At 40.6% G+C, this 24817-nt stretch overlaps 1 protein-coding gene across 34 annotated transcripts in view; it reads right to left on the minus strand.

Moving 5' to 3' along the window:
• The window catches only part of LOC137140323 (regulating synaptic membrane exocytosis protein 1-like), an 86268-nt gene that overhangs the window by 39368 nt on the left and 22083 nt on the right, over nt 1–24817 (minus strand). For 31 of the 34 annotated variants that reach the window (XM_067528641.1, XM_067528794.1, XM_067528663.1 and 28 more), the window contains 3 exons: nt 22310–22321; nt 6571–6842; nt 2608–3296 (listed from right to left, as the gene is read on the minus strand). In XM_067528641.1, coding sequence (XP_067384742.1) covers nt 2608–3296; nt 6571–6842; nt 22310–22321 — 973 coding nt within the window. The remainder of the gene's footprint in view (nt 1–2607; nt 3297–6570; nt 6843–22309; nt 22322–24817) is intronic. The other 3 variants (XM_067528665.1, XM_067528649.1, XM_067528632.1) reach the window with 2 other exon arrangements.

Here is a 24817-nt window from a genome sequence, read left to right on the forward strand (position 1 = left end):
AGACTGAGATGCTCGGGACAATGTTCTCAGTCAACATCCGTGAACTCGCCTGGGCAGTGGCAACGTTGGAAAAGTCCAAGATAAATTCATTCTTTTTGCTTTGTTCATTTTCCAAATGTTTGAAGGTCTGTTGCAGCTGCATGAAAATGTAAAAGCAGTTTGCACAAACGGCCATTGACAGACTACCGAAGTAAAGCTACCAGAATGTGTCAAGGGTTTGGAGGAAGGTTTAGCCAGAAATTTGTATTTTACTTATGCTTGAGGGTTAACGCCTTGGCCGTTGGTGGCATTGTAAAACAAAGTAAGCACTGTATGTAGAATAAAAATATATACATTTTGTAAGTACCGCAAAACTTGAAAACATTTAAAATAAAGGACATATTCAAAAGGTATGAATCAAATTCAAAAGTATTTCATATCTAGATTTTTATTTTTTCCTTCCTACTTATAGAATGAGTTTGTAGTACGGATAGAATACTTGCACAAATCAAAACAGAATCCACTGTACCGTGACTGACTGCTTATTTCGGTTTGTATGCATTTTCCTGCACTAATTGTACGATGATTTACATGCCTGGTGCCAGCTAACACATCTCAGAGCTGTAGGTCTCAGACTGAAGCTAAAAAAGGAAGCAACGTCTTGCTGCCACAGCGGTGTGTTTAAAACCTGGTCTGACAGAACACTCTCATTCTAAACCCCCCCACTTGATCGATGTCCCAGTGTCTGGTCTGAGTTGAGGCCTGTGCTGTATGCACCCTCCTTTCCAACGACAGCACCACATTTATGGACATCTGGGGACAGTCAAGTTCTAATATAACAAAACCCATGGTTACAGTCAGGTGCATTGTGTTTGTTAAATACTGTCAAGGTTATTAAGTGATTACTATGAACAAACATGAACTGCCATAGTGATAAACAAAAACCACTAGTCAGTGATCCCTGGACAATAAACAATATACTACAATAACTTCTACAATAATGCATGGATTTATTTTAATAATCCTTAGTTAACTTTTGTAGTCTGTTATATTATGTATTAACAAGCCACCTAAAAACCTTTTTTAGTTTATCAGGATATTTTTCATGTTACCACAGAAATACTGACAACATTAATAACAGCAAAAAAAATGTTTAGGGCATTTGAACATAAGTAACTCACTGTGAACAGCTAAACATGATGGCTTTGTACTAAGCTCTCGTACAAAGTAGCTCCTGTTGGAGCTACTCGACCATGACGACTGCAAAACTATGGTTAATCTTCTCACTCTCAAGAGTTAATTCTTCAAAGTGAGACACCAAGAACTACCAAGAGTGTTCAAAGAATGAACACATTTAAATGAAATGAAGACCAGGTTTATACACTTCTAAAGAGGCAGACAAAAATTCAAAACAAGTACTCAAACAGTTCATTAAATTAATAAATTAAACTTACAATGAGACTGGACTGGTAGAATATTCCTGGAATACAGCGGTCAGTCTGAGTGCCTTGGAAATTTAGCACTGAAGTGACATAACTCCAGCTTGAACATGAAAAGTTTACATTGTAAAAAATAGCACGTTCTCAGGCTTGGGGAAATATGGAAGACCATGCAAGTTCAACTAGGGTCAAACTGGCCCATCATAGACACACTAACACAGGCACACATCTACAAACAGTGTGGCTTTACTCCCCTTTGGGGCCAAGCTGAAAACAACACAATGTGACACAAAGGGAAATATTCAGACCCTGTGTGTAATATGCATGCTGGTGTAATGTGTGGCTAATGCACCACCTGCAAAGAATGAAAGTGCAAAAATCATAAAAAAAAAATTGATAAGAGGATGAAGCTTTCAAATGCATTTGTAAAGTGTGTAAAACTTGAAGAATATAATTCAGTAGGTCATATCAGAGCACACTTACCTGTTCTGATAACTGAATACAGAGAGTTAGAGCAGAGATGCGTCTCCAGGTTCACAAAGTATGAATGAAGATGGCAGACTGAGACTAAACAGCTCCGTTTACTTCTTACTTTCATATCCATCCCATACAGTGTGTTAAGTGGGAGTGTTTAAACATGCACACTGATATGCGTGCGTGCACACACACACACACACATACCAAAAAAAATGCACTCTCTCATACATAGCAATGATTAAACACATAAGTGTGCAAAATAACTAATATAATTTTTTTCTTAAATTATAACCATTACTGGACATCCAGCAGTCCGGATTGAAGACGCGTGTAAAAAGATTCTAGAGCTGTAAATTGTAATTGCTGTTTTTTTATTGTCCCTTGTTCTAATGACCTAATAGGGTTGATTTACGCAGTGTAGCGTAGCTGTATCAGACACTACGTTAGTTGGTCCCTGGAGCATTGTAATAAAATAAACTATTAACATGATGTTCTTCAGGAATCATCCTATGAACCTTGGATTAACCTCCAGGTTTTTGACTGTATTCACAGTAGGTTTGCTTATTTTTCTAGTTTTCTTTTAAATGTCGGTTTGTACAAATACCACACATTAATAAATAAGATAATGAATAAGCTGTCGCGTTATAAACACTGTAGCTTAAGTCCCTTCGACAAGGATGAATAAAATGTGGCAACTGATACGGTCTCTCACCTCTCTCACTAACACTTTCGATCTCAGCATCCTCACAGCTGCTGTACTCAGGCGTTGTCCCTCCCTCCTCCTCTGAACTGCTGACACTGGTTTGCCTCTTCCCTCCTGACCCCAGCCCTCTTTTCGATTTGTAGGGCCTTGGAGGTGGCGGACGCAGAGATTCGGATTGGTCGGAACTTAGCGAATCATTGCGCAGCATGCTCTCAGCCTTCTCCCGTTTGGTCCTTCTCACTCCGGGCCCCTGACCTGGGGCTGAGCCAGGGCCTGACCCAGGGGGCTCTCTGAGTTCAGGGGGAGGGGCTTGCTGAGCTAGGGTGTGTTCATGTGGCCCTCCAACCCCACCCACCGTCCTCTGACCAGGCCGAACACCATCCCCAGCCTCCCCCACTACACCCATGCCACAACCTTGCACGGGCACAGGGTATCCCCGGCCTCCAGGGGGCACAGGCGCTGCTTGGCAAGAGGGGGCACCACTGTGGTCCACGTGGTGGTAGCCCCCCTCCTCTGTCCGCCTTACTCCGCCACTTCCTCCCACAGGATCATGCTCCAGAGAACGACCCTTTGTGAGACGCCGGCGCTCCCTGGACTCACCCCGGAGGTCCCGGTCCATGGAGACCTGGGTCTGCAGCCTGGCCTGGGCGGACCGCCGCTCACCGCGACTGGCTCCCCCTCCTCCCCTTCCATTTCTTCTGGGGAACGATTAATATGCATAAGGAGATGGGGGAAAAAGAATGGTGGTGAGTTTCTAAATGACAGGAAGGACACAAAGATCACAGGCTACTGTAATTATGTGTTTGTGTAACAACCATGTGATACGATCATAGTAGTGTAAATCATCTCATTAGCTTTCACTGGATATGACTTATAATGGATCACGTGACATAAATAAATTCTGATGTCACCATCACTTTCCCTCTACTTAAAAAAAGGAAAATATTATAAAATTAAAAATTATGATAATGACTGAATATTAGTCAATTTACATAATTTATTTATCCTTCATTTATAAAAAGGTGCTACATGGACTCGCCCCAACTGCAATGTCTGGCTTTTTTTAAACCGAGGGCTCACAGTGGTTTACAGTGGAAAGTATGTGTTGTATTTTCATTGTGCTTTTCTTTTATTTGTATTATTTTTGTTTTGTTGCCTGCCTAGGGACTACGGATGCAAATTAACATTTTAGATATAATCCGCCATGTTTACATCCGCTGTTTGTTGTCGGTTAATTACGTGCTTATTATTACCAGAGGAGAAGTCAAGTGATCACAAAGGAAGCGTATTCAACGGTTGGATGCCATGGCAAACAGTCTGGACCAACTGACTGACAGCATGGCTACTAAATCACCAGGTTCAAAATACCAAGGGGCCCTTTTTGCATCAACTGACTGTTTCAACTGACAACCTGAAAACTAAATGTGAAAGCAGCCATTGGCTTAGTGATGTAGCCACACCGTATCCTATGTGCTTCCCCTCCTGGTTGCCTGATCTTTGGCTACATTCACAAAACAGGCCTCAATTCAGATCTTTTGGTCAGATCCAGATATTTTTATGTTGATGGTTCATCTTCACCATAAGGCCCTAAACTGACATATGTGTAAATTCAACTGAAATGTGAAACAAGTGCTGGAGAATAAGTGTAAATGAAACCTCCTCCTCTTGTCATTCAACCTCTTTGTGAGCGATACCCACAGATGTTTCCAGATGATTATGTTGTTAGCAGCACCATATCCACGGTCCTGTAGGTACCTGCTCCATATTATAGGAGACTCAGTATGAGATATTGTGCACCAGAATGTAGTTTGGTTTTGGCATAAAAACATATTTATTTCTGGTTACAGCTAGGCACAGAACCATAAAGGGTAGGGTTAGAGAAAGATTGTAGGGTGTGGTAAAATATAAAAACACTGACTAAAGTCACAACGCTGATCAAATCACACCGAACATGAAATGAACTGCCCTTTGTTTTGTTGACCATCCATTCTCACCAACCCCCTCGCGTCACCAAATGTCATGGTAGACTGTCATGTTTTTCCATGACCAAAAGATGTTGCAAAGTTACCACACATCTTGCTCATTAAAAATTTGCCATTAAGTGGTAGGTGACCTGACAAAACCGAGGTACGAGCTGATAAGGACTGACAACTTGCTGTTCAATGACATTACATTTAGATGGGCCGAAACCAAAAGACACGAAAAAAGTCTACATGCAAAAACATGTGCATTATATGAAGAAGTGGCTCTAATGTTTTGTCCAGTTAATTCATTTTCAATAGGGTGACGAAAATATTACAACCATCTGTTCTTATAATGAACTCCAGTATGACTTCACCAACCACTGTGACCTCATTTATAATCACACAGTGGACTAAAATCTGAGAAATTATAACCTTCTAAAATTAAAATTCATGGCAGAGCCACGTCATTGGATTGCAATGAATTGCACAGGTGGTCATAATGTTATGCCTGATTGGACACTGGATCTTTCAACATGCTTTTACACACACTGACACTAATGCAATCTCTGAAATCGACCAGTGCCGTCACTCTTGACATTGTGTTGGTTCTCTTTGGATTTGGAAATAAAAACTACCATCAATTCAAATATGATTTAAGTAAGGTCATGTAACCTGATATTACTTGAGAGGGAGATCCCTTAGGCAATATCTACACCTTACATGATGCCCAAATCACATAGCCAGGCCTGCTGGAGACATGAAGTTAAGTAGGTTGTTTACTCTGTCATTTACCATTACATCTTGACCCATCCCATCACCAGGACAAGATAATTAATAGCCTAATTATAAAAAAAAAAAAAGGGAAGTTATTGCTGTTGTGCAGTGCACAGCTTCCCACTGCTATGTGAAGGATAAAAGGATTTCGCAGTAAACTAAATGGATCATTCAGTAAACCTATTAACATCAGAAACACAAAATATAATCAACTCTCCATCGATGAACACGATTTGCAATTGGGGGTGTGTGTTTGTGTGTTACCATCGCAATTTGTGTGGATTCAGATAGCAGAACGGAGGCACTAAGCGCACACTCACACACACACACACACACTCACACACACACACACACACACACACACACACACGTTTGTGGCCAACCTTCAGATGGAATGAGAGAAAAATCGTGACGTCCTGAAAGCTGAAGCAGCAGTTCACTTACACACTACAGCTAAGCTATCGAAGGCTTATAAGCTAAAAAAGAAGAGCACAACTTGCTAAACTGAGGGCATGAGTTAACCAATTTGTTTGCAAAAAGTAATTTGTCGGCACGGTTTGGTAATTTGTGCTCAGCAATTACGTTTTCCTCTCTGGCCTTTTTTTTTTCTTCCTGGCCCCTCCCGGCCTCCATCGCAGGATAATATGAATGTGTGGAATTTTGAAGGTTTCAGTATTTATCACACACTGATAGTGTGAGACAAGAAACTTATGAGTTGCATTATGGGATTTGTGAGATTCAGTGTAGTTTGGATCCTGACCTATACTTATTCTTTGGAGTGCCAAATTGCTTTTACAGTAAGTGAGCACTACATTTCCACCCTACTTTTCTAATGGGCCAGTGCTAGTGGATGCTGTGGCTCTCAACCGGGTGTACAGAGCAGTTAGTGGTTGACAGGCATTATTTGCTTTAAAGGAAACCATCTCTTTTTTCCCTCACTTTAAATTTGCTCTCATATATGATGAGCTCTGATTGAGACCCAAGGTAGAGCAGGCTTTTCTCAGTATTTGTAGTTTGTATTGTTATTTTTTTTTTTTTTATTACTTTTCGGTTTGTTTGTTTTTTTGACCAAGGTGTATAAAAGGTGATAATTTAAAGTTTATTCAAGGTTTTAGAGGAAAGTGTGAATTTAATGGGATTTTTTGCCTGTCAATCTGTGTGCAACTTCACCACATTGGGGTTAAAATATAGTGCCTTCATTCCGGCTGGGAAAGCAAATGTTGCTTCATCTTACGTGTCTCTTGGTGGTTCACTACGTGACCGTGTATCCGCAGCAAGCGCAGTTGCTGGTGCACCCGGTCGGTTGGGGTCTTGGATTGCAGTAGTGGAGCCCGGGGGAGCTTGAGAGTGAGATCTGATCTTCTTATCGGAGAGTGTTTGGCACACAGATGGCTCACTGACGGCCGAACCGAGGCCAGCGGACTTTCCAGATAGGCTTGTGAACCACTCGCCTGGCTTTGTGAGGATCTCCTGCTGCTTCCGGCAGTTATTACACACCCAGATCACCTGTGAAGGAAAAGGTATAGACATGGATGAATTTACTAAACGGGCCTTCCAGGCATAGAGCCCAGCGCCGGAGACATCAGAGAGCTTCTTTATGAAATGAGTATAATAATTTTTTTTGAAAGTCAAAGACAGAAATCCAAACAAAAAGAAAAAGTCACAAAATTAGAAAAACAGCATAAAAAGGACCAATGAGAGACAGTTATCAAAATTGTAAAAAATAACAATCAAATGTTAATACAAACAGTTGAAAACAACCACAAATGAGTGGACAAAGAAAAAGTCAAAATCTGTTTCTTGTTTTATGTCATTTCGGTATATGAGGTGGGGGGGATACATTTAACCTCTAATTCTCATTACCCAAGCAGACGAAATGACAGCCATAACAATATTGCAGCCTTATAAGCCAATTTGCCAACAATATTTCATCCTAGTTTCTGTACAAACACATTATATTGCATAATTTCAAATAACCTTACAGAGGAATTCAATGCAGCTGGCAGTGTCACAATAATGCCCTCAATAGGACGGAACTATTCTTTACTGCAGCTAGTGAACCAACTAGTAAACCAACTAGTTTGCCTAGAACTATTCTGAGACCCAGCTTCAATCACAGTGACTCAAACAGGAAATAGAACAATGAACTTCCTAAAGAGCTGCACTGCTGCCAATGAGTAGTCAAACAGGCTTTTGATAGAAGCATTTGAAGATCAGCATCATGGCAGTTATAGCATGGAGCAGTTTGGCTTCCACTGTGGGCTACTTTTGGCCTTTCTCATGAAGAAAAAAAGTCAAGTTGGAGCTGTAATAGGTCCTCCAACTCGGTAGGTGATGCTGTGCTCCAGTTAGAAAGGAGTGGGGAGAAGAGTGGCGACTGGAGGAGAGGGAGGGGTTAATTGGGAAGAGTGGAGTATGGTTCTGGCGGTAGTGGTAGATCTTTAGATGCAGCGAGAATAAGTGATTTGATGAGGAGATAGGAAATGGTGGGAGGGGGTCCCCTGGGGAAGATGTAGTGGTCTGGATCCATAACACAGAGGCAGGCCTGGTACTGAATGCAATGAACGGATCAGAGTTAAAGCTTCAGTTCCTGATGTGAAATAATAACATAAAAATGCAAAATAACACAAAATGCATAAAGCAAAGAACAGTCCTTTAATTCTGGCCTAACGTAATCTATCCTATCCTGACGTTAACTTGGTTCACAATATTGGCATATATGAAAATCCTTCTTTGATACTATCTTGGTTACCAGCGGTACACATGAAAATCATTCTGTGATATTTGCTTGGTTTCTCCTAGAGCAGGTTTTGATGATGCATGAAGAAGCAGGCAGGCAATCACATGTCTTAGTAAAACGTATACGTGGCGTGATTAAACATCTACATAGCGTGGTAATCTCTTTACAATACCAGGATCTGTAATAAACTTAACTCTTCATGGGCAGGTAGCAGTACTGATATTCCTTAGCGTTATTCATATGGTCGGCAACAGAGAGTCAATCGAGAGCGTTTACTCTTAAACCAGGGCAGGCAGAGTCGGGTCATAAAACGTAGCGTGGTCTGAACCGCGATAGAATGAAGGGTAGAATGAACTCAACGAAGGCTGGAATGTCACGGCGAGAATGCAGATAATCTGGCAGCTTGCTAAGGGAAGGAGGAGGTATATAAACCGGAGAGCAAGAGCAGCTAAAACTGATTAACAATGATTAGTGAAGCGGAGTGAACCTGAAGGGATCGGAACAGAAAGCGATTGCAAAAATAAATGTTGGGTGTGATATATACTAAGTGATCTGAGTAGACGTAGCTTGACAATTCTGGGAATGGGGAAGGGACAGACAAAGCGAGGGGCAAGCTTCCTGCTCCCCACCCAAAGGAGAAACTCTGAGGTGGAAAGCCAGACCTTCTGAGCAGGAGCATACTGTGTGGCAGGGGAGCGTCACTCGTTGGGCCACTTCTTGTAGCTAGACACTGGTTGAAGAAGTGATTGTTGTGCTCTTCGCCAGGCGAGGTGGCTGCATCCTACTGCAGCAGCGGCCGACATAAGCATAGCATCAGTATCCTGGATGAAGGACAATGGCGGTTGATAACCATACTGTACATGATTTAAAAAGGAGGTGAGACCTTTTGCTGCAGCAAGATGAATTAACGAGGGTAGAATGTAGTCTGGGTCCTGGGGTTGATCATCTGGGTCAAACTTATGGTTTAAGACATCAGCCTTGCAATTCAACCTCCACTATGAATGGAAGCTCGGGCTCTGGCAAGGTTAGTATGGGGGCTGTGGTGAAATGGGATTTGAGTCTTTTGAAGGCAGTAGTTGCTGAGGAGTGAATTTGACTTTGGAGGATGTGAGTTGGGGGAAAGGTGCCACAATGGAGCTGTAACCCTTTATGAAGCGACAGTAAAAGTTGGCGAACCCCAAGAACCTCTGCAGTTGTCGCTGTTAGTCAGGAGTTGGCCAATCTTAAACCTGCACCCTTCCTGGATCCATAGTGATCTTGCCTGGTGAGCTGATGTATCCAAGAAATTCGCATTTCTCCACTTTGACAAACAGTTGGTTTTAGAGAACTGCTCTGACATGGTGGACATGATCTGGGGAAAATGAGTATATCATCAAGATATATGAACACATATTTGTTCATATGTCAGAAAACATCACTGACTAGATTCTGGAACACAGCTGGGGCATTGGTTGGCCCAAAGGGCATTACCAGGTATTCAGAATGGCCTGCTGGCGTATTGAATGCAGTCTTACATTTGTTCCCCTCCCTGATTCTCACCTGGTGATAAGCGTAGTGCAGGTCAAGCTTGGACTCTTTGAAGGAGTACGAAAGCTGAAGAGATGGATGGAGTGGATAACTGTTCTTAACAGTAATCCGGTTTAGGCCTCTGTAATAACTGCACGGTCTTAAACCGCCATCCTTTTTACCCACAAAGAACAATCCTGGAGATTCTTGGGTTTAGGGTGCTGAACTAAAGCATCCTCGAGATGATCTCTCAGGCTTTTATAGAATGTGCCATTTAATGGCACGTCATTCCATTCACAGTCTGCAGCCAGCTTGCAAAACTCAATAAAATAATGGTGGCTTGGACAAAAGGTAGGATGAACTCAATGAAGGCTGGAAAGTCCCGGTCAGAATCCAGACAACCTGGCAGTCTGGTAAGGGAACTGAGGAGGTAAATAAACAAAAGAGTGAGAGCAGGTGAAACAGATTAAAGGTGATTAGTGAAGCGGAGTGAACGTGAAGGGACCAGGAACAGGAAGTGACTGCAAAATAAAAGCGTAAAGGGGGGAAGTGAAGTTAGTGATCCTGACATACTGGGTAATGAAAGGATATTCAACTGCCAAAATAATATCTCCCATTTCCTTTCTTTCTATTTGCCCCATCACACTTATTCACATCAACTATACATTGGCAGCTTTCACATGCTGTAGCTGAGTGTCCAGATTATATTGTATGCGCCTCCTTCAGTCTCTTTCCCTTCGGTCCAGTGTTTTAATGCTGCCATCAAAGGTTTTTGAAAACGTTTAGCTTTTAAACTAAAAAAAGAACAACATGTCAAACCTTCCTTTTAATTTAAAAAAATGCATGGATGGAACAGAGAAATCCAATAAAATCACGTAACACTTAATTTATTAAATCTTCTATGATTCACAGATCAGCCTGTACAACATACATTGTTAAAAGCTCACATGTGGTAAGAAAGATATTGTCATGATCTGGTCCATTTCCTGTTCTAGACTTTAGCCCTTTACCTCCACTTCCAATTCCCTACTTATGTGACCCTGCTTTACCATTAATCACCACTCGTGTTGGTTACACTTGTTCCCCTGGCTATTTAAACCAGCTCTTGCCACAGTTTTCTGGGTTCAAGTTCAAGTTCATCATTGCTGTTCATCAACCGAACGCCGCCTGCCGCTCAGGTTTTGTGAGTAACTGCTTCCTGTTGACTCCCTGTTGCAGGACTAAGGACTATGAGTACTGTTATCTGCCTATGAGAAATCAAGATTATCTCAAGCCTTTCTAACCACATAAATAAAAAGAGAAGATTTATCACGTCATGTCTATGATTTGATCAGGCCATGCTCACGTTTTTACCAAGTCAAGTGATTATCTGATTACTGCTCTAATGTGGTACTCAGACGAGTATCCATCAGGTGTTCAAGTTACCTGTATCAATGACTTCACCACGTAAATATTCACTGTAAGGAGTCTCATGTATACCAATGTTGGGAACCAAGTTGGGAACCAAGTTTGTCACGTAAGAGAATATTGGAATCCAGAGCTATGAGACTATTGCACTAGCGCACTGAGTCACTAAAGCCATTTTGGAGTTTTTGTTATTGTATCACTAAAGAGGAATTTGGAGATTGGAGATTTACCACGGCTACGGTCCACGCACTCATTACCAGGCCTGCCTCTGTTTCAGATCCAGACCACTACATCGTCCCCTGTGGACACTACTCCCACCATCGCCCTACCCTTTCTTCAAGTTACTCATCTTCGCCGCATCTAAAGATACAGCTACTCTGCCAGGATCATACTCCACTCTTCCCCATAAGAACCTTGCTTCTCCTCTAGACTCCGGTCATCTCCCCACTCACTCTAGTAAGTCTTGTTTCATGTTTTGACTCCATATCCAATGCTTGATGTTACTCATCTACATGTCCTCTCTTATAGACTGGAGTTCAGCACCACCCAGCGCGTCAGAGGACTTACTGCATCTCACTGCAAAGTCAATAAAATAGAATCCTAATAAGTCCTACATCCTAACCCTGATTGTTTTTTGTTCCTAAACCAAACATCTCTGTAGTGCATAATATTGCATGATGATGAACTTTTGAGCCCCCTGTGGGCAAGTGTGCATTGTCTACAACAATGAGTGTGTTAATACTCCTGCTTGCCCCACTCTCTGCATTCTTGCCCTCTGACAATGTGTAGTGGCCACTACGGACCAGTATAAAGAAGCCAAATGTGATAGTTCCTTGTCGAAACTTTAGAGCTTCTCAACATAAAACACAAAAGTGTTCTACTTGTATGTTGCTCTTCTGAATATCTTTTTATTGGTCTGTTAGAAGGAGCTAGAAGAGAAAGTGGTTGGGTCAGGGTTCCCTGCCACCAAATGGGCAAACTTTATCAACAAGGAGATGCACTAATATGACGGTGTTCCAGAAACAGGAACCCATAATACATGTTCTGAGGTAACAGTTTGTGTATTGTTTACTGGAAGTCATATTTGGCTGCTTTTAAAAATACTACAACTGAATTAAAAAAAAATGTAATGTCTTCAGAGACCGTTCCTGTTCATGTCTTGTCAATAACACTGTCAGCTTATATTAATTAAAAAGTGAGTCTTCCTTTCTAGAATGCATATGAGGATATGTCCAGCAAGATGTAGTGGAGCACAAAGGCTTGCAGTGTGAATGCAGGCATAGTCATACTTCTGTGTTGAAAGTGGAATGAGGAAGAGAGGATGGCAAAGGAAGTGAGGTTTCACAGGAAATGAAGAGATGGAGAGAGGATTGAGGCAAGACCGAGGGGAAGCTAGAGTCAGTCCCTCTCCTCCAGCCACCAGGGTTCTCATTACTTGTGAACACTCCCCAATGACTCTTTAAAGAGAGCTAAAATAAAATCTCTCTGGCATTGGCAATCTCTGTCTCCCCATGACCCACCACCCCTTCCTTGTACAGTCAATTCTCCCTCACTCTCACCCCTCTTTCCCTTCCATTTCTTCTTCTACCAGATTGCTTTTGATTAAAGCTACAAGAGCCGAGGAGAAAACAGCTTTACACCAACGCAGCTATATTTATCCTGCCAAGCATCCCAGCACCACCAGGGAGAGAGGAAGAATGTGTGCTCAACGCACACACACACACACACACACAAACACTCACGCACACACAGCAAAGAAAGAAAACACTGCCTCATGCAGGACATTATAGCTTTGGTGAAAACATCCACCAAGCTGTGATTCTCTGCAGCCAGACGGACGAAGTGGACGACTGCCAGATCAACACTGCAGTGCTAGTCTACTGGTTCATACATTTACAGACATTCCATGATGACGAGTTATGTTGTGTAGTCACAAATATATGTTGGTGCAAACTAAAGGCCTATTAATGTAACTTCTGGTTTTTGGAGGGTTCTGTCCACCAGATGTAACACAGACGAAAAACAGTGCTCAACTTCATATTTAAAAATAGAGCTTTAGCACTTTTGACACTTCTGGGGAAGCATGAATGGAATCAAGTTAAAAAAAATTGCTCCTCATTTTTTTAGTTCTACAGCAAAGAACCGCCGGAGCTGAGAGATAACTACAAACTTTTTATTTTCAACTTTTAAAGTTTCATGTCTTGTTTTTATTATTAAAAATGCCATGCGGACGTTTCAGAGTAGAGTCTGAGAAACTGGGTTTTTGAAGTGGTTCTTTGTATCTGTACATTAATTTTAACTAACATCAGGACATCTAGATAACATGAATGTTCTCAACACTATTCAAATATTTTAAAAAGGTCGTAGAAGTGCACAAAGTCAATACTAAACGAAAACACACTGTACCGCTACAAATGTGTTTGTCAAGTTTAAGTACACGCTCTAAAATGTATTTAATGTACATATACTCCATTCAGAAAGCAAAGCATTTCAAAGATGCTGTTGACAACACGAGTATTTAAGTCCTATTGAAGTAATTTTACTTTAAGTCTATATTGACCACCTCTAATAGTTATATGGCAATTTATTTATTTACACATCCCACACAGAGCAACACTAGCTTTAATGTGGAGTCATATTTCTCACCTCCCGATAAATTTAACAGCAATATTTACAGCGCTCCAATCTGGTTTAGTCTTTACAGACACCTGAGGGATAAGTCTAGCTCTTCACATGTTAAATGCTCCTTTGTGTTCAACTTATACTTTGCCAATGTGTCACTGGTGCTTGGCAGGTACAGTGGGTTTATCAGAGCTGTTCTGCTGAAAACTGCTGCCTGCAGCAGGAGAGACAAACATTAGTCGCTCCACGTTGCATGCATCACATCACATTTCTGCATCCACTATATATGTCTATATATAGCCCAACCACATATTAGCATCATACCCTATCCATATGTCACAAGTGTAAATTACACATTCCTTGCATAACTCATTTTCTAAAGTGTGCTGTATCATAATCTAATTAACAAAAAGTCCTGTAATTTTCAGTCATCTTCAATTTGCCCAGCTCCCAAATGTTAACACAGTTAGCCCTGGTTTGAATTACACTTTTCCACTTTAAAACTAAATTAACACATCTAAATGTGTGGAGTGTTAATTGATTAATTTACAATTGTTCTAAAATGAATACAAGAAAATTAATTTTGCTGGGCAGAATTTTATTTTACTAGTGAGTTTTGTTGTTGGTGTACTTCCACAGCCCATTTCACTCACTGCTGGAACACGGAGTGAAATGTGAAGTTGTGTTGAACCTTTACACAATATGGTTCGAGTGTGTTGATAGCACAGAACAAATGGCCAGTGTTGTGGAGATATGGAGCTGTTATTTTATAAGAGACTCACTTAATCCCATAATAATCCCTGTATTAGATCACACTCTGAAACAAGTGCTGAACAGGAGGAATCGTAGGCAGGCAGAGCAGCCTGACTGCTACTGTAGCTGACACACACTCACACACACACACACACACACACACACCAATCTATACATGTACACATAGAAAAGAAGGGTATGTGGTGCATAATCATACTAAAAGCATACACACAATTAAAAATATGCACACGAGCAGCAGTGCACACATGCAGATACATCTGCTCTGATGTGTACACACACACACACACACACAGAAAGAGCAGCAGCATGTCACATGACCACAGTAGGACCCCCCTGAGATGACTGAGTGAAGGAGAGAGAGTGGGAGAATAGCTTCTCTCCACAGATGGAAACTAGGACACCAAACCCCTGTGTGTGTTTGTTTTGCGTCCTGCTGAATATGTGTGTGTCCATCTGTGTGTGTGTGTGTTTCTATTTGTGTCTTTCGAGGAGCAGAAGTGTGTATCCGCATGCATGCGTCATTACTCGTGTGTATACGGTACGTTCGGGTGCCTGCTTGTGTGTGAAAGCGTACAAATGTATGATCCAGTGGTGAAATCTTGGAGTTAGTGCACTTAGGTGTTCCTAGATAGTGTGGGTCATTTGTGTGTCCACACACTGTACAGTATGTCACATTTTGAGCCCGGGATTGGTTAACTTTCCAGTTTTCCTTACTGCCTACACCTGACATTTTCAGACCTGCTTTGAATGCTATCATGTCATTCAATGAACAGTATGTTTTGTTATCAGCAACATAGATATGGGCCAGTAGGCTCCATAGAGCCATCTTAACCGCCATTATGTGCGAGGCTTTTGTTGCTATGGTTACCATGATAAATAAGGAGCAACACTGTACATAGGTTGAGGCACACTAACTGATTAGTTAGGGTTAGAAAAAGAACATGGTTACAGTAAGTTACAGTAAGTTAAAATAAGGGGTAAAAGGTGCATCAACATGCTTCAGATGCCGTCTTGGCCTGAACAAATCTAACCCAACATTCAGTTTGTGTCTAGTTTGAAAACACTTTTTACATACTTTGAATCTTTGGACCAATTACAGGAAGTCGAGGAAGGCTATTGTCACCCAGAAATAGCCTGGTATACTGAGCAGGATTAAAAATGAGCAGCAGGAGCACCTGGGGAGTGGAGGAGCCAAGATATTTTACTTCAATATGGTCCGAGCAAAAAATAAGGACTCTGAAAAATGCACAAGAATGCTGAAGCATACAATGTTTTTTTTCTTTTTTTCAGAGAGAATAAGAGCGTGGGGACATAAGAGGACAAGGGAGCAGTTCCACTTAAAAGCAATGAAACTACAGCAGCAGTACATCAAAGTGCAGGATGCCCAGAGCCCTAGAATCCACTTTGAGAACAACATTAAGAAAAAGGCCATGTAGACAATGAACAGAGGACATAGGTATGTCATGCAAAGTTCCTTAGTGCCCTCGCAAAACTGTAATGTGAAACATGAACCAGATCAAATGCGTGCATTTAGAAAAAAGGTGTGAAAATTGCCTAAGTTCTGTCACCGACTGCAAGTTTTTCTTCTGTCAACCGCGTTTAACCACTAGGTGAAATTATTTTAAAAAATTACCATTCTGATGCTCCACCTTATCACAAAAGACAATCATGTAACACTCCAAGTATTCAAGTACATCACGTGAATTTAGCCTCCTTCCTGTCTATTTATCAGCAGCTATTTCCAGAGAGCTGTTAATGGAGCACACGTCCTCACAGCAGAGTACAACCAGTAACCCCATATCACTTTCATGTCATTAACATCCTCTTGTAATGACAAGTGCATCGCGAGAAAAATAATTATGGCCGTAGAAAGAGGCCTACATTTCTTCGTCCTTCTACTGTAAAGAAAATCAGAGGCAACGGTGGCTTGCTAAATTTCACATTAACCCCATGGAGAGGAGGGGAGTGGGAGGAGAGGTGTGACCAGGAAGTAGTAGCAACCAATGACAGCTTGACGTATTGCACCGGCAGCGTGCAAGTCGGCTGCTGTAACTGAGAGCATCTATAAATCCTGCACTAAGGATGAAAGACTGCCACAAAGGAGATTAGTGTACACACGAGCTAATGAGGTACTATATCAGCAAAGCCTGGCACACAAAGCTAAACACACACATACAAGCAAGCACACGCCCATGTACAGTATAGAGATAGGTGTATTTGTAGTGACCCAGGTGCATTGCCTTGTTTTTAGTCTTTCAATCTAGCAGGACGCATGACACACACTTTTCATTAAATACACATAATTAGATCCAATTATGTGCATAGACGCAGTCATTTAAAGCAACACATGACTTCAATAGAAATAAAATGGTAAATGCTCTGCACTTATACAGCGCTTTTCTACCTATCGCTACTCAAAGTGCTTTACACTGCTTCTCATTCACCCATTCGGACACAACGATGGGGAAGATGCTATGCAGCTGGCTGAGACTCACCGGGAGCAACTAAATTGGTGTTCAGTGTTTCGCCAAAGGACACCTCGACATGTGACTGGAGGATCTGGGGATCAAACCAACAACCAAGGATGGGTGGATCTACCTCCTGCACCACAGTCACCTCCAACTCTGATTTCTTCAAATTCAAACCAGCATTCAATATGTGAATATATGAATAGTCTAAAATGTCATCTATACATCATTCTCACACATTTAAAATACTATTTGCTCCTTTTCTGTATACAGATGAAAGTGCTGATAATTACGCTGACCCACAATTAGGTACTGATGTTACTACAGAGTTGCAGTAATGCAGTAGAGGAGTCATCATGGTGCACTTCCTTTTTTCACCACTATATGTCTCTAGTTAGCAAATATAGCACCTTGTAATGTCTGGGTGACATTTACATTTCCATTTGGTCATTTAGCAGACGCTTTTATCCAAATTGACTTACAAGTGTGGTACAAGGCAAGAGAAAAATCTAAGTCAAGTATGAGTCAGAAGTATGACCGAGTGAGTAAATGAGGGAGTGTGTGAAGAGTCAGCCGTGTGTGTGAGGAACGCTTCACATCATACAGGGTTTTGTATAGATTGTGTTTTAAAAGCTTTGACAGCTTTTGAGAACTTTACTGAGCCATACTGTAGTTCAGAGACCCCCTGAATGTAAGACGTCTGTGATTTAGCGTTGCTCACTGTTCCAAATCCAAAACATAATCACAGTAGTTACAGTTGTTGTGCAACGAAATGAAATAACAATGTTCACCATATAAATACAATCATGGCCATAGTGAAATGAAGCCCGTGTCAAAAGCTGTAGTGTATTAAAATACACATAACAAAAAAAAAAAAAAACTAAACAAGGCTGAAACACATCTTGTGAGGACACACTGTAATTAAATCGTTTATGATTCAATGTTGAAAAGAAATAAAGAGTGAAAACTTCCAAGGGGAGAATAGTTTTTTATGGACACTTTACATGGACATATTGTTGTTTTGTTGGAATGCAAATTACTAATGCTGTGTTTAATAGAAACAGTAAGAAACTGACTGAAATAGATTTTTGTGTATTGCTGCAAATGGACAATTATCCTGTTTTTTAATCCCTATCCATCATTCAGCTTTTCTGAAACTTTACGATACTAAACTTACATTTCTAACTATTTGCTTTTGTCACCTTTAGCAACCTGTTGTGAACAGCATCTCTGGGATAGCAATGACCTGTATGACTGAGAATCTTTACAGATGGAGCCTAAAATAAACCTCGAGTTGGTGATGAAAGACACTGATACACTACTACTGTATACTCATGTTAGTGAAGGTGCAGACAAACAGCATACGGCAGGAATGTATCTGTGTGAGCTTGATTTCATAAGAGAGTATACGACAACAACCAGGAGAGAGGTGGCCCCCTTAAGACCAGTCGATGAAAGACGGACGCGGAGACGGACGCAGCTAGCGAGACTAGCGATCAATAGTAATCATGAGGTGCTGTGGCATTAACAGCAGATGACACATCACTCAGGCTTCTCCACTGCGCTACACCTCGACGCAAAGCAGCACAAAGCCATAGTTCCTTGCAGGATTCGATCAATACATATAAAGTATCAGGCACATAGTAAGATTATTTATTTAGGTATTTTACCTTTATTTGATAGCTCATTACTCACAAGGTGCAGGAGTAACTTTGTCAGTATAGTGGCTAGAAAAAAGAGATTTGCTTCCACTTGGAGTTTTTCCCTTCCTTTAGCCTTCCTTTTGATGGTGGTGCTGTCTCACTGTGATGCTTGACACAAATCTACAAAGTATGAAACAGCCTTGCACACCCCCCGTTAATATAAATTAACATGCATATAATGAATGGGCATCTTAAAACTTAACATTTTAAAGATAACACAGAAGGAAGCTATAAGGGAGGTGGGTGTAAAACTGCTATGATGGTGGTCACCCGCTTTAAATCTTTTTACCTTTGTTAAGTTTGTCTTCAGGATCATATTTGGATTAGTGGGATTCTGCTCTACCTCTCAATTGGCTCAGCAGGCTGTTACCCGCGAACCTTCACTGTCATGGTTAAAATAATAAATGTAAAGTTTGGCAATTTTGGCAAGAGAAACTAAATTGGGTTTAGGCACAAAACGTACTTAGTGTGGTTTAGGGAAAGACCATGATTTGGGCTAAAATGCAGTGAGTGCTACAGTAACTAAAGTAAGAAAATGAGTTGTTAGATTTGTGGTGGTAGTACCACTGAACCACAATTATGGGCTTAATTTTTTATTTATTTTTTTGTCCTTTCGGCTTATCCCGTGATTTCAGGGTCACCACAGCAGATATTGTCCGCATGTTGATTTGGCACAGTTTTTATGTTGATAACAGCTGATAACTCACCATTCAGGGGCATGAAAACAAAACAGCTGAAGGCGTAACAAGAAAAAAACTAGCAAAAACAGCAGTACAATTGCTTTTCTTTTGAAAAACTCAAAACCCTCTTTTTAAAAGCAAATGGACATCAGCTGTGGTAAATGGTCTGCACTTATATAGCGCTTTTGTACCTATTGGTTCAAAAATTGGTACTGAAAGCACTTTACACTGCTTCTTATTCACCCATTCACACTCATACATCAAAGGCGGAGCTGCTATACAGCTGACCAACACTCCCCAGGAGCAACTAAGTTGGGGTTCAGTGTCTTGCTCAGGGACATTTTGACATGTGATCATGAACCAACAACCACGAGATTGGTGGACAACCGCTCTAGCTTCCTGCACCACAGTCACCCCTGCCGTGAATCCAATGTCAAAATCTGAATCTAATCTTTTATTAACAGCGCTGCCTGGCTGAAAAAGGTTGACTATTAGTATTAGTTGAACTAAATTATTAATACCAAATATACAAAATTCCTGCATTCCCTCAATCCATTCTTACAACGTACACTTTAATCAGTTACCAGCATCCTCTCTGTCTCATCCTCGACTGTGCAGGAAACGGCTCTCTTCAAGAGAATAGAGTGAACTTAACATTAAAATCAACATTACTTTTCTGGTTAACAGCATCAGTGGACTGAATACAGCAGTGAATGAAGCAGCTATGCCAGTAATTCTGAATCAGAAGTGGTTTAAAAACAGCAATCTACCAGTGCTGAGCATTCCAAGTTATAGCCACGTAAAAGCCTAGACCCCTTCCACCACAGAAATACAGCCCCATGACATTACAATTAGAGAGAGGAAAGGTGTTAGCGAGCGTGTGTGTGTGTGTGTGTGTGTGAGAGAGAGTGTGGGGAGAAAGTAACCCACAACGCTCTTCTCCGGTCTCCCATGAGAAGACGAATCAAGACTTCAAAAATGGCCCTTTCTGGGAGAAACACTTGGCTTCAGTACAACAAACACTCATCTCTTTACTAGAGCTCAGCCATCACTGCAGATAATGAGCCCCGAATATCATTAGCACAGCACACCAGCCGGCATTTGCCATACACTGTATATTATTATGCCTATTATAACTTTATTTACTCTGCAACCATCAAATTTTACAAATGTTTTTTGGAAAATCAAGACTCTTTCAGTACCCAAGGGATGCATTAGAAAAAAACAGATTTTTTTGGTTGTAAAAAAATATAGAATCCATCATTAGAATCCATTTTGTGTATATAGAGTTAAAAGTATTTTTTTTTATTATTAATTAAAAATCCAGCTGTCATAAATAGGCTCGAACATGTTGTGTGCTTACATCCATCAGTCTTGATTAAGGGTTTTTTTTCAAGCGACGGTGATTGGTTGTACGGCTACAGTAACAAAGAAAAGGTCAGATGGCATGAACATATTTAGGACAGCAGACGTTAAAGTTAAGTTATTGTAAAAATAGCATTAGTGGAGAGCATGGATGGATATAGCAGAGACCATTACGAATACTGAACTATTTTATGCACCACTACGTTTTATGCTATAGTTGACATTCATGATGTCAACTACAATATGAACAATATAATATAAATCTCTGTTATTCATTCCAACATTGGTAGAGTCGAAATCATAATTAGCATCAAAAGCAATAGACTCTGTCTCAAGAAACAGCCATTTTGGTGTGCTGCCCAGGCAATATGACTTCCGACCAAAGGAAAATCTACTTTAGAACTATGATTAAATTTCTCTGACCACCGAGCATTAACTGGAAGTCGGCCAGCTCAGCCAGAAGTATATTAATTAAAATAACTCAAATAAATTAACTTCAGATAACAGATTGCTAACAGGAAATGTCTAACATCTAACTGTGGTTAAATCTAGAGAGAAAACTAAAAGAGAAATTAAACTATACCTTTATATATTACATCATAACAGGAAGTGACCTCAAACTCTTCTTGAAACCTATTTTAGAAAGCATTTAATCAGGACGAGCAAAACTGGCCTAAACACACTGCTCCCCCTAAATCACCCTTGCCAACACTTTAACTTTCAGTATGTAGTTTAGTTGAGTGGAAAAACTTTTCACTTTTGGGCCAGGCAAGATTAATCAATCCCCAAGTAATTAAATGAATCCATGTCAAACAGTATTTCAAACCTGGCCTGCTGTCCGTCTATACAGCCAATGCTACATAAGGCTTCCGTTGTGCCAAAACGTTCCTCTTAAGAGCCAATGATTGTTGTATAAAAGCCTTAGCAAGGGAGTGAGACTGCTATGTACAGCACACCAAAGCACTTTTGGACAGCCGTGGCGTTCACGGCCAGCCAAGTATCATCAAAGTGCTGGTTTGGCAGCTGCCCTGAGGGAAACCAGCCAAGGCCAAGCAAGGTTCTAAACCTGACACAACTACACAAGCAGAGGAAGGTGTTAAAGGCACGTCTGGTGGGAATGCTTCTCCAGCAGTATCAGGTCAGATGATTTGGCTCAACTCTTGTTAACTAACTAACTTGTTAACTAGCTGTGGAACAGGTCAGTTCCCAAACCCCAATAGATAAGATAGCCAGTCAGCCTTTCAACAACCCAGTCTCCATCTGCCTTTCAACTGAACGTATGGCTACTCTCCACACTTTGAAAAGCCAGAATCTCGCTTAACTGGAAGAGATGGTTTTATCTATGGCTGTAAGGTGTTTTGTTAAAAGAGGTGTGTGAATACTAAATACTAAATTGGTATTTGAAAGACCAAAATACACCTTTGTAATGTCCAGTGTGTACATTGGGAGAACTTGGCAGCATTATTTAATATTCATACTTTTGCCATGTTACTTTTTCAGTCAGCCGTAGTCTATCATTAGACTACTTATAACTATAAGGGACACAACTTTTAATACTTACAGAAAAATTAATAGACATGTGGACAGATAGAGGCATGATACTTACAGTGCATGCAGGTACACTCACACACAATCGAGATGGATTGTCTTAAATGTTGCAGGTGGAGTTATGTAGTCTGCAAAAGGAAAAAAAAAACACAGCACTCACCACTTTTTCCTCCTGCAGCCCAGTCAGCCATCCATGTATAATGAAAAGAAAGACAGAAAGAATGTGAGCGAAAATGATATCAGAAAGCATGGCAGTGATCCTACAGCCTGAACAGAAACAAACACTGTAACATGTTTCATAATCAAACAGCATTATGGTCACTAAACAGCAAAGAATATTTCGATGACCTGTACAGTAGATACATAATGTCTGTCAGATCAAAGGTCTTCAAACAAGTTTGTATTTCTGAACAACAAAATCAAATGTATTTCAGGGCATGACTTGACATCTCCACGTTTAAAGTCTTTAAGCAAACGTCCTTAACATGACACCTTTCATATAGGTCATTGAAATTCAAAGTGCTTTACGGATGAATGAAAATCTGATGAAAAAGCAAGGAATTGTGATAAAATATGAAAAAGGAAAATAGTGAGAATCATGCACAAAATGCATTCTAAACAATACATTCACAACAGAAATATTGATTTTATTTTTTTTTTAAGATAAATAAAAGTCTATCTATGGGTGAAATTTAGCTGTTGGCGTAGAAAAAGTGCAAAATCTCCTGTTTGTTTCTGATTATGTAAAAAGAAATGAATCCTAAACTTTTTAAATAATAAGATGTAGCAGCGTAGCTGTTTATCCAACATTTCAGGCCCCTTCACACTCCATACTGAAGTTGGTGTGTCAGTGTCAATCTTGTCATCAAACTTTCAGGCAAAATGCAAATAAGCCTCTTTCATGAAAGGCCTACACAAACAACCACTGCTGTTTTTGTTTTTTTCCCGACTGAATTATCTTTTTAAATGTAGTTTTATTGTAGCACATTTTATTATTCCTTTATATGAGACTTTTTTGAAAAACCGTAGACAGTACGGCATAGGCTGCTACAATAACCCAAAGTATTATTATTGTGTGGGTGTGTGTGTCTGTGTGTATACTTTAGTTATTAATACTAAAATCAGCTGCACAGCTAGACTTTTCCCATGTCAGCCATTAACTAAGTAGGATGTGCTTTTAAGTGTGTGTGTATGTTTGTGCATTTGTGAGGCCATTAAATGCCATGCAGGCGGCGTTAGGGAGGGAAAAGGGCGGGAGAGGAAACGTCACATTTCAGATTCGCCCCCTGAGACACACGCACTCACACAGACACACACGGAAAGACACACACTTACACCCTGCTGTGTATGTATAGGGCACCTCCGGACCCCTGGGAGACAGAGATAGTGTGGGAGAGCACCCCCTCCGTCCACAGCTCAGTCTAATAGCCAATTAACCTTTACTAGCTCCTCACTGGGTCTCTCTCTCACACACACACACACACACACAAACAAATGCAGGCATAGATCACATAAGTGTGTGCATAAACACACAAAAACACACAAATCTCATACACATATACGTACATACATGTGCACATATTTGCTGTGGTCCATCGCCTCAACCTGTGTTCCACCTTAGGCCTTATTAGAGATAATACCTATGGTTTGGTTAAGTGTAGGATATAACCTAAGGTTGGGCACAAACTAACAGGGCCATTTTTTGGCCATTTTCCGCACAAATATTTTTGGATTACTGAGGTTTGCATGTACATCACAAAATCTAACCTCATGCTGCATTAATCACCAACTTCTTGCCTACAATGTCCTATCAAATAGAATCAGATGACAAGCTCACTGGATGTGCTTGCATGGACTAAGCCACCTGTTGCAAACGATGGTAATACGTTAAATAAAATTATCATGTAACTCGGAAGAAATGTTTTCCGCAGCGTTAGGGTCTGAAAGGTGTACGGCGAGTCATCATTGGAAATGGGTCACATTTTATCCATCACACATTCAGCCACAAAGCTTAAAAACTGATTACAATAAAAATTCAATTATAGTTGTTTACGCATTGAAAGGCTATAGCCATCCTCTGCAGCCACAGAGGGCTCATCTTTGTTCGGGTGTATCTCCACAAGCTTTACAGTGTTTTGGTTTCAAATTTAAATTAATTGAGATGAAGAAATTACCATTGCATGATTTTACTTAAATGTCCTACTTTCATCATATAATATTGTTGTAGCATGAACTTTGTACATTTTCCATAAATTTCACCCGAAAGTCATATATGTCTAACTTTATGTGAGTAGTTTATGTGTTACAACTAGCCCGTACCTCACCAATGGGGTATATTGTAACATTGAGCCTCCAGTCATTTTTTTACTGAAAGTAAGTACGTAGTAAGTGCTAAGTAGTGTAAGTAGTAATTTTACGATTAAGAAGTACGTCTATTGTATCACAAATTAAATATTTTGGAATAATTTGGAAAATAAATTGTATTTGTACCTCGGAGTACACATGTGGATTCCCTGATGGGTATATGCCCTCTGCATTGACTTTTTTCAGTGTTTGGGGGAACGGCAGCAGAACTATCCATCAACCAATGAGCCGATTAAAAGAACCGTGAATGAGCTGCAACTGGCCAATCACTGATATTTTTTTGAAACTAACTGTAACTTGGCTA

This window comes from Channa argus, chromosome 1 (assembly GCF_033026475.1).
Source record: "Channa argus isolate prfri chromosome 1, Channa argus male v1.0, whole genome shotgun sequence".
NCBI lineage: Eukaryota > Metazoa > Chordata > Actinopteri > Anabantiformes > Channidae > Channa > Channa argus.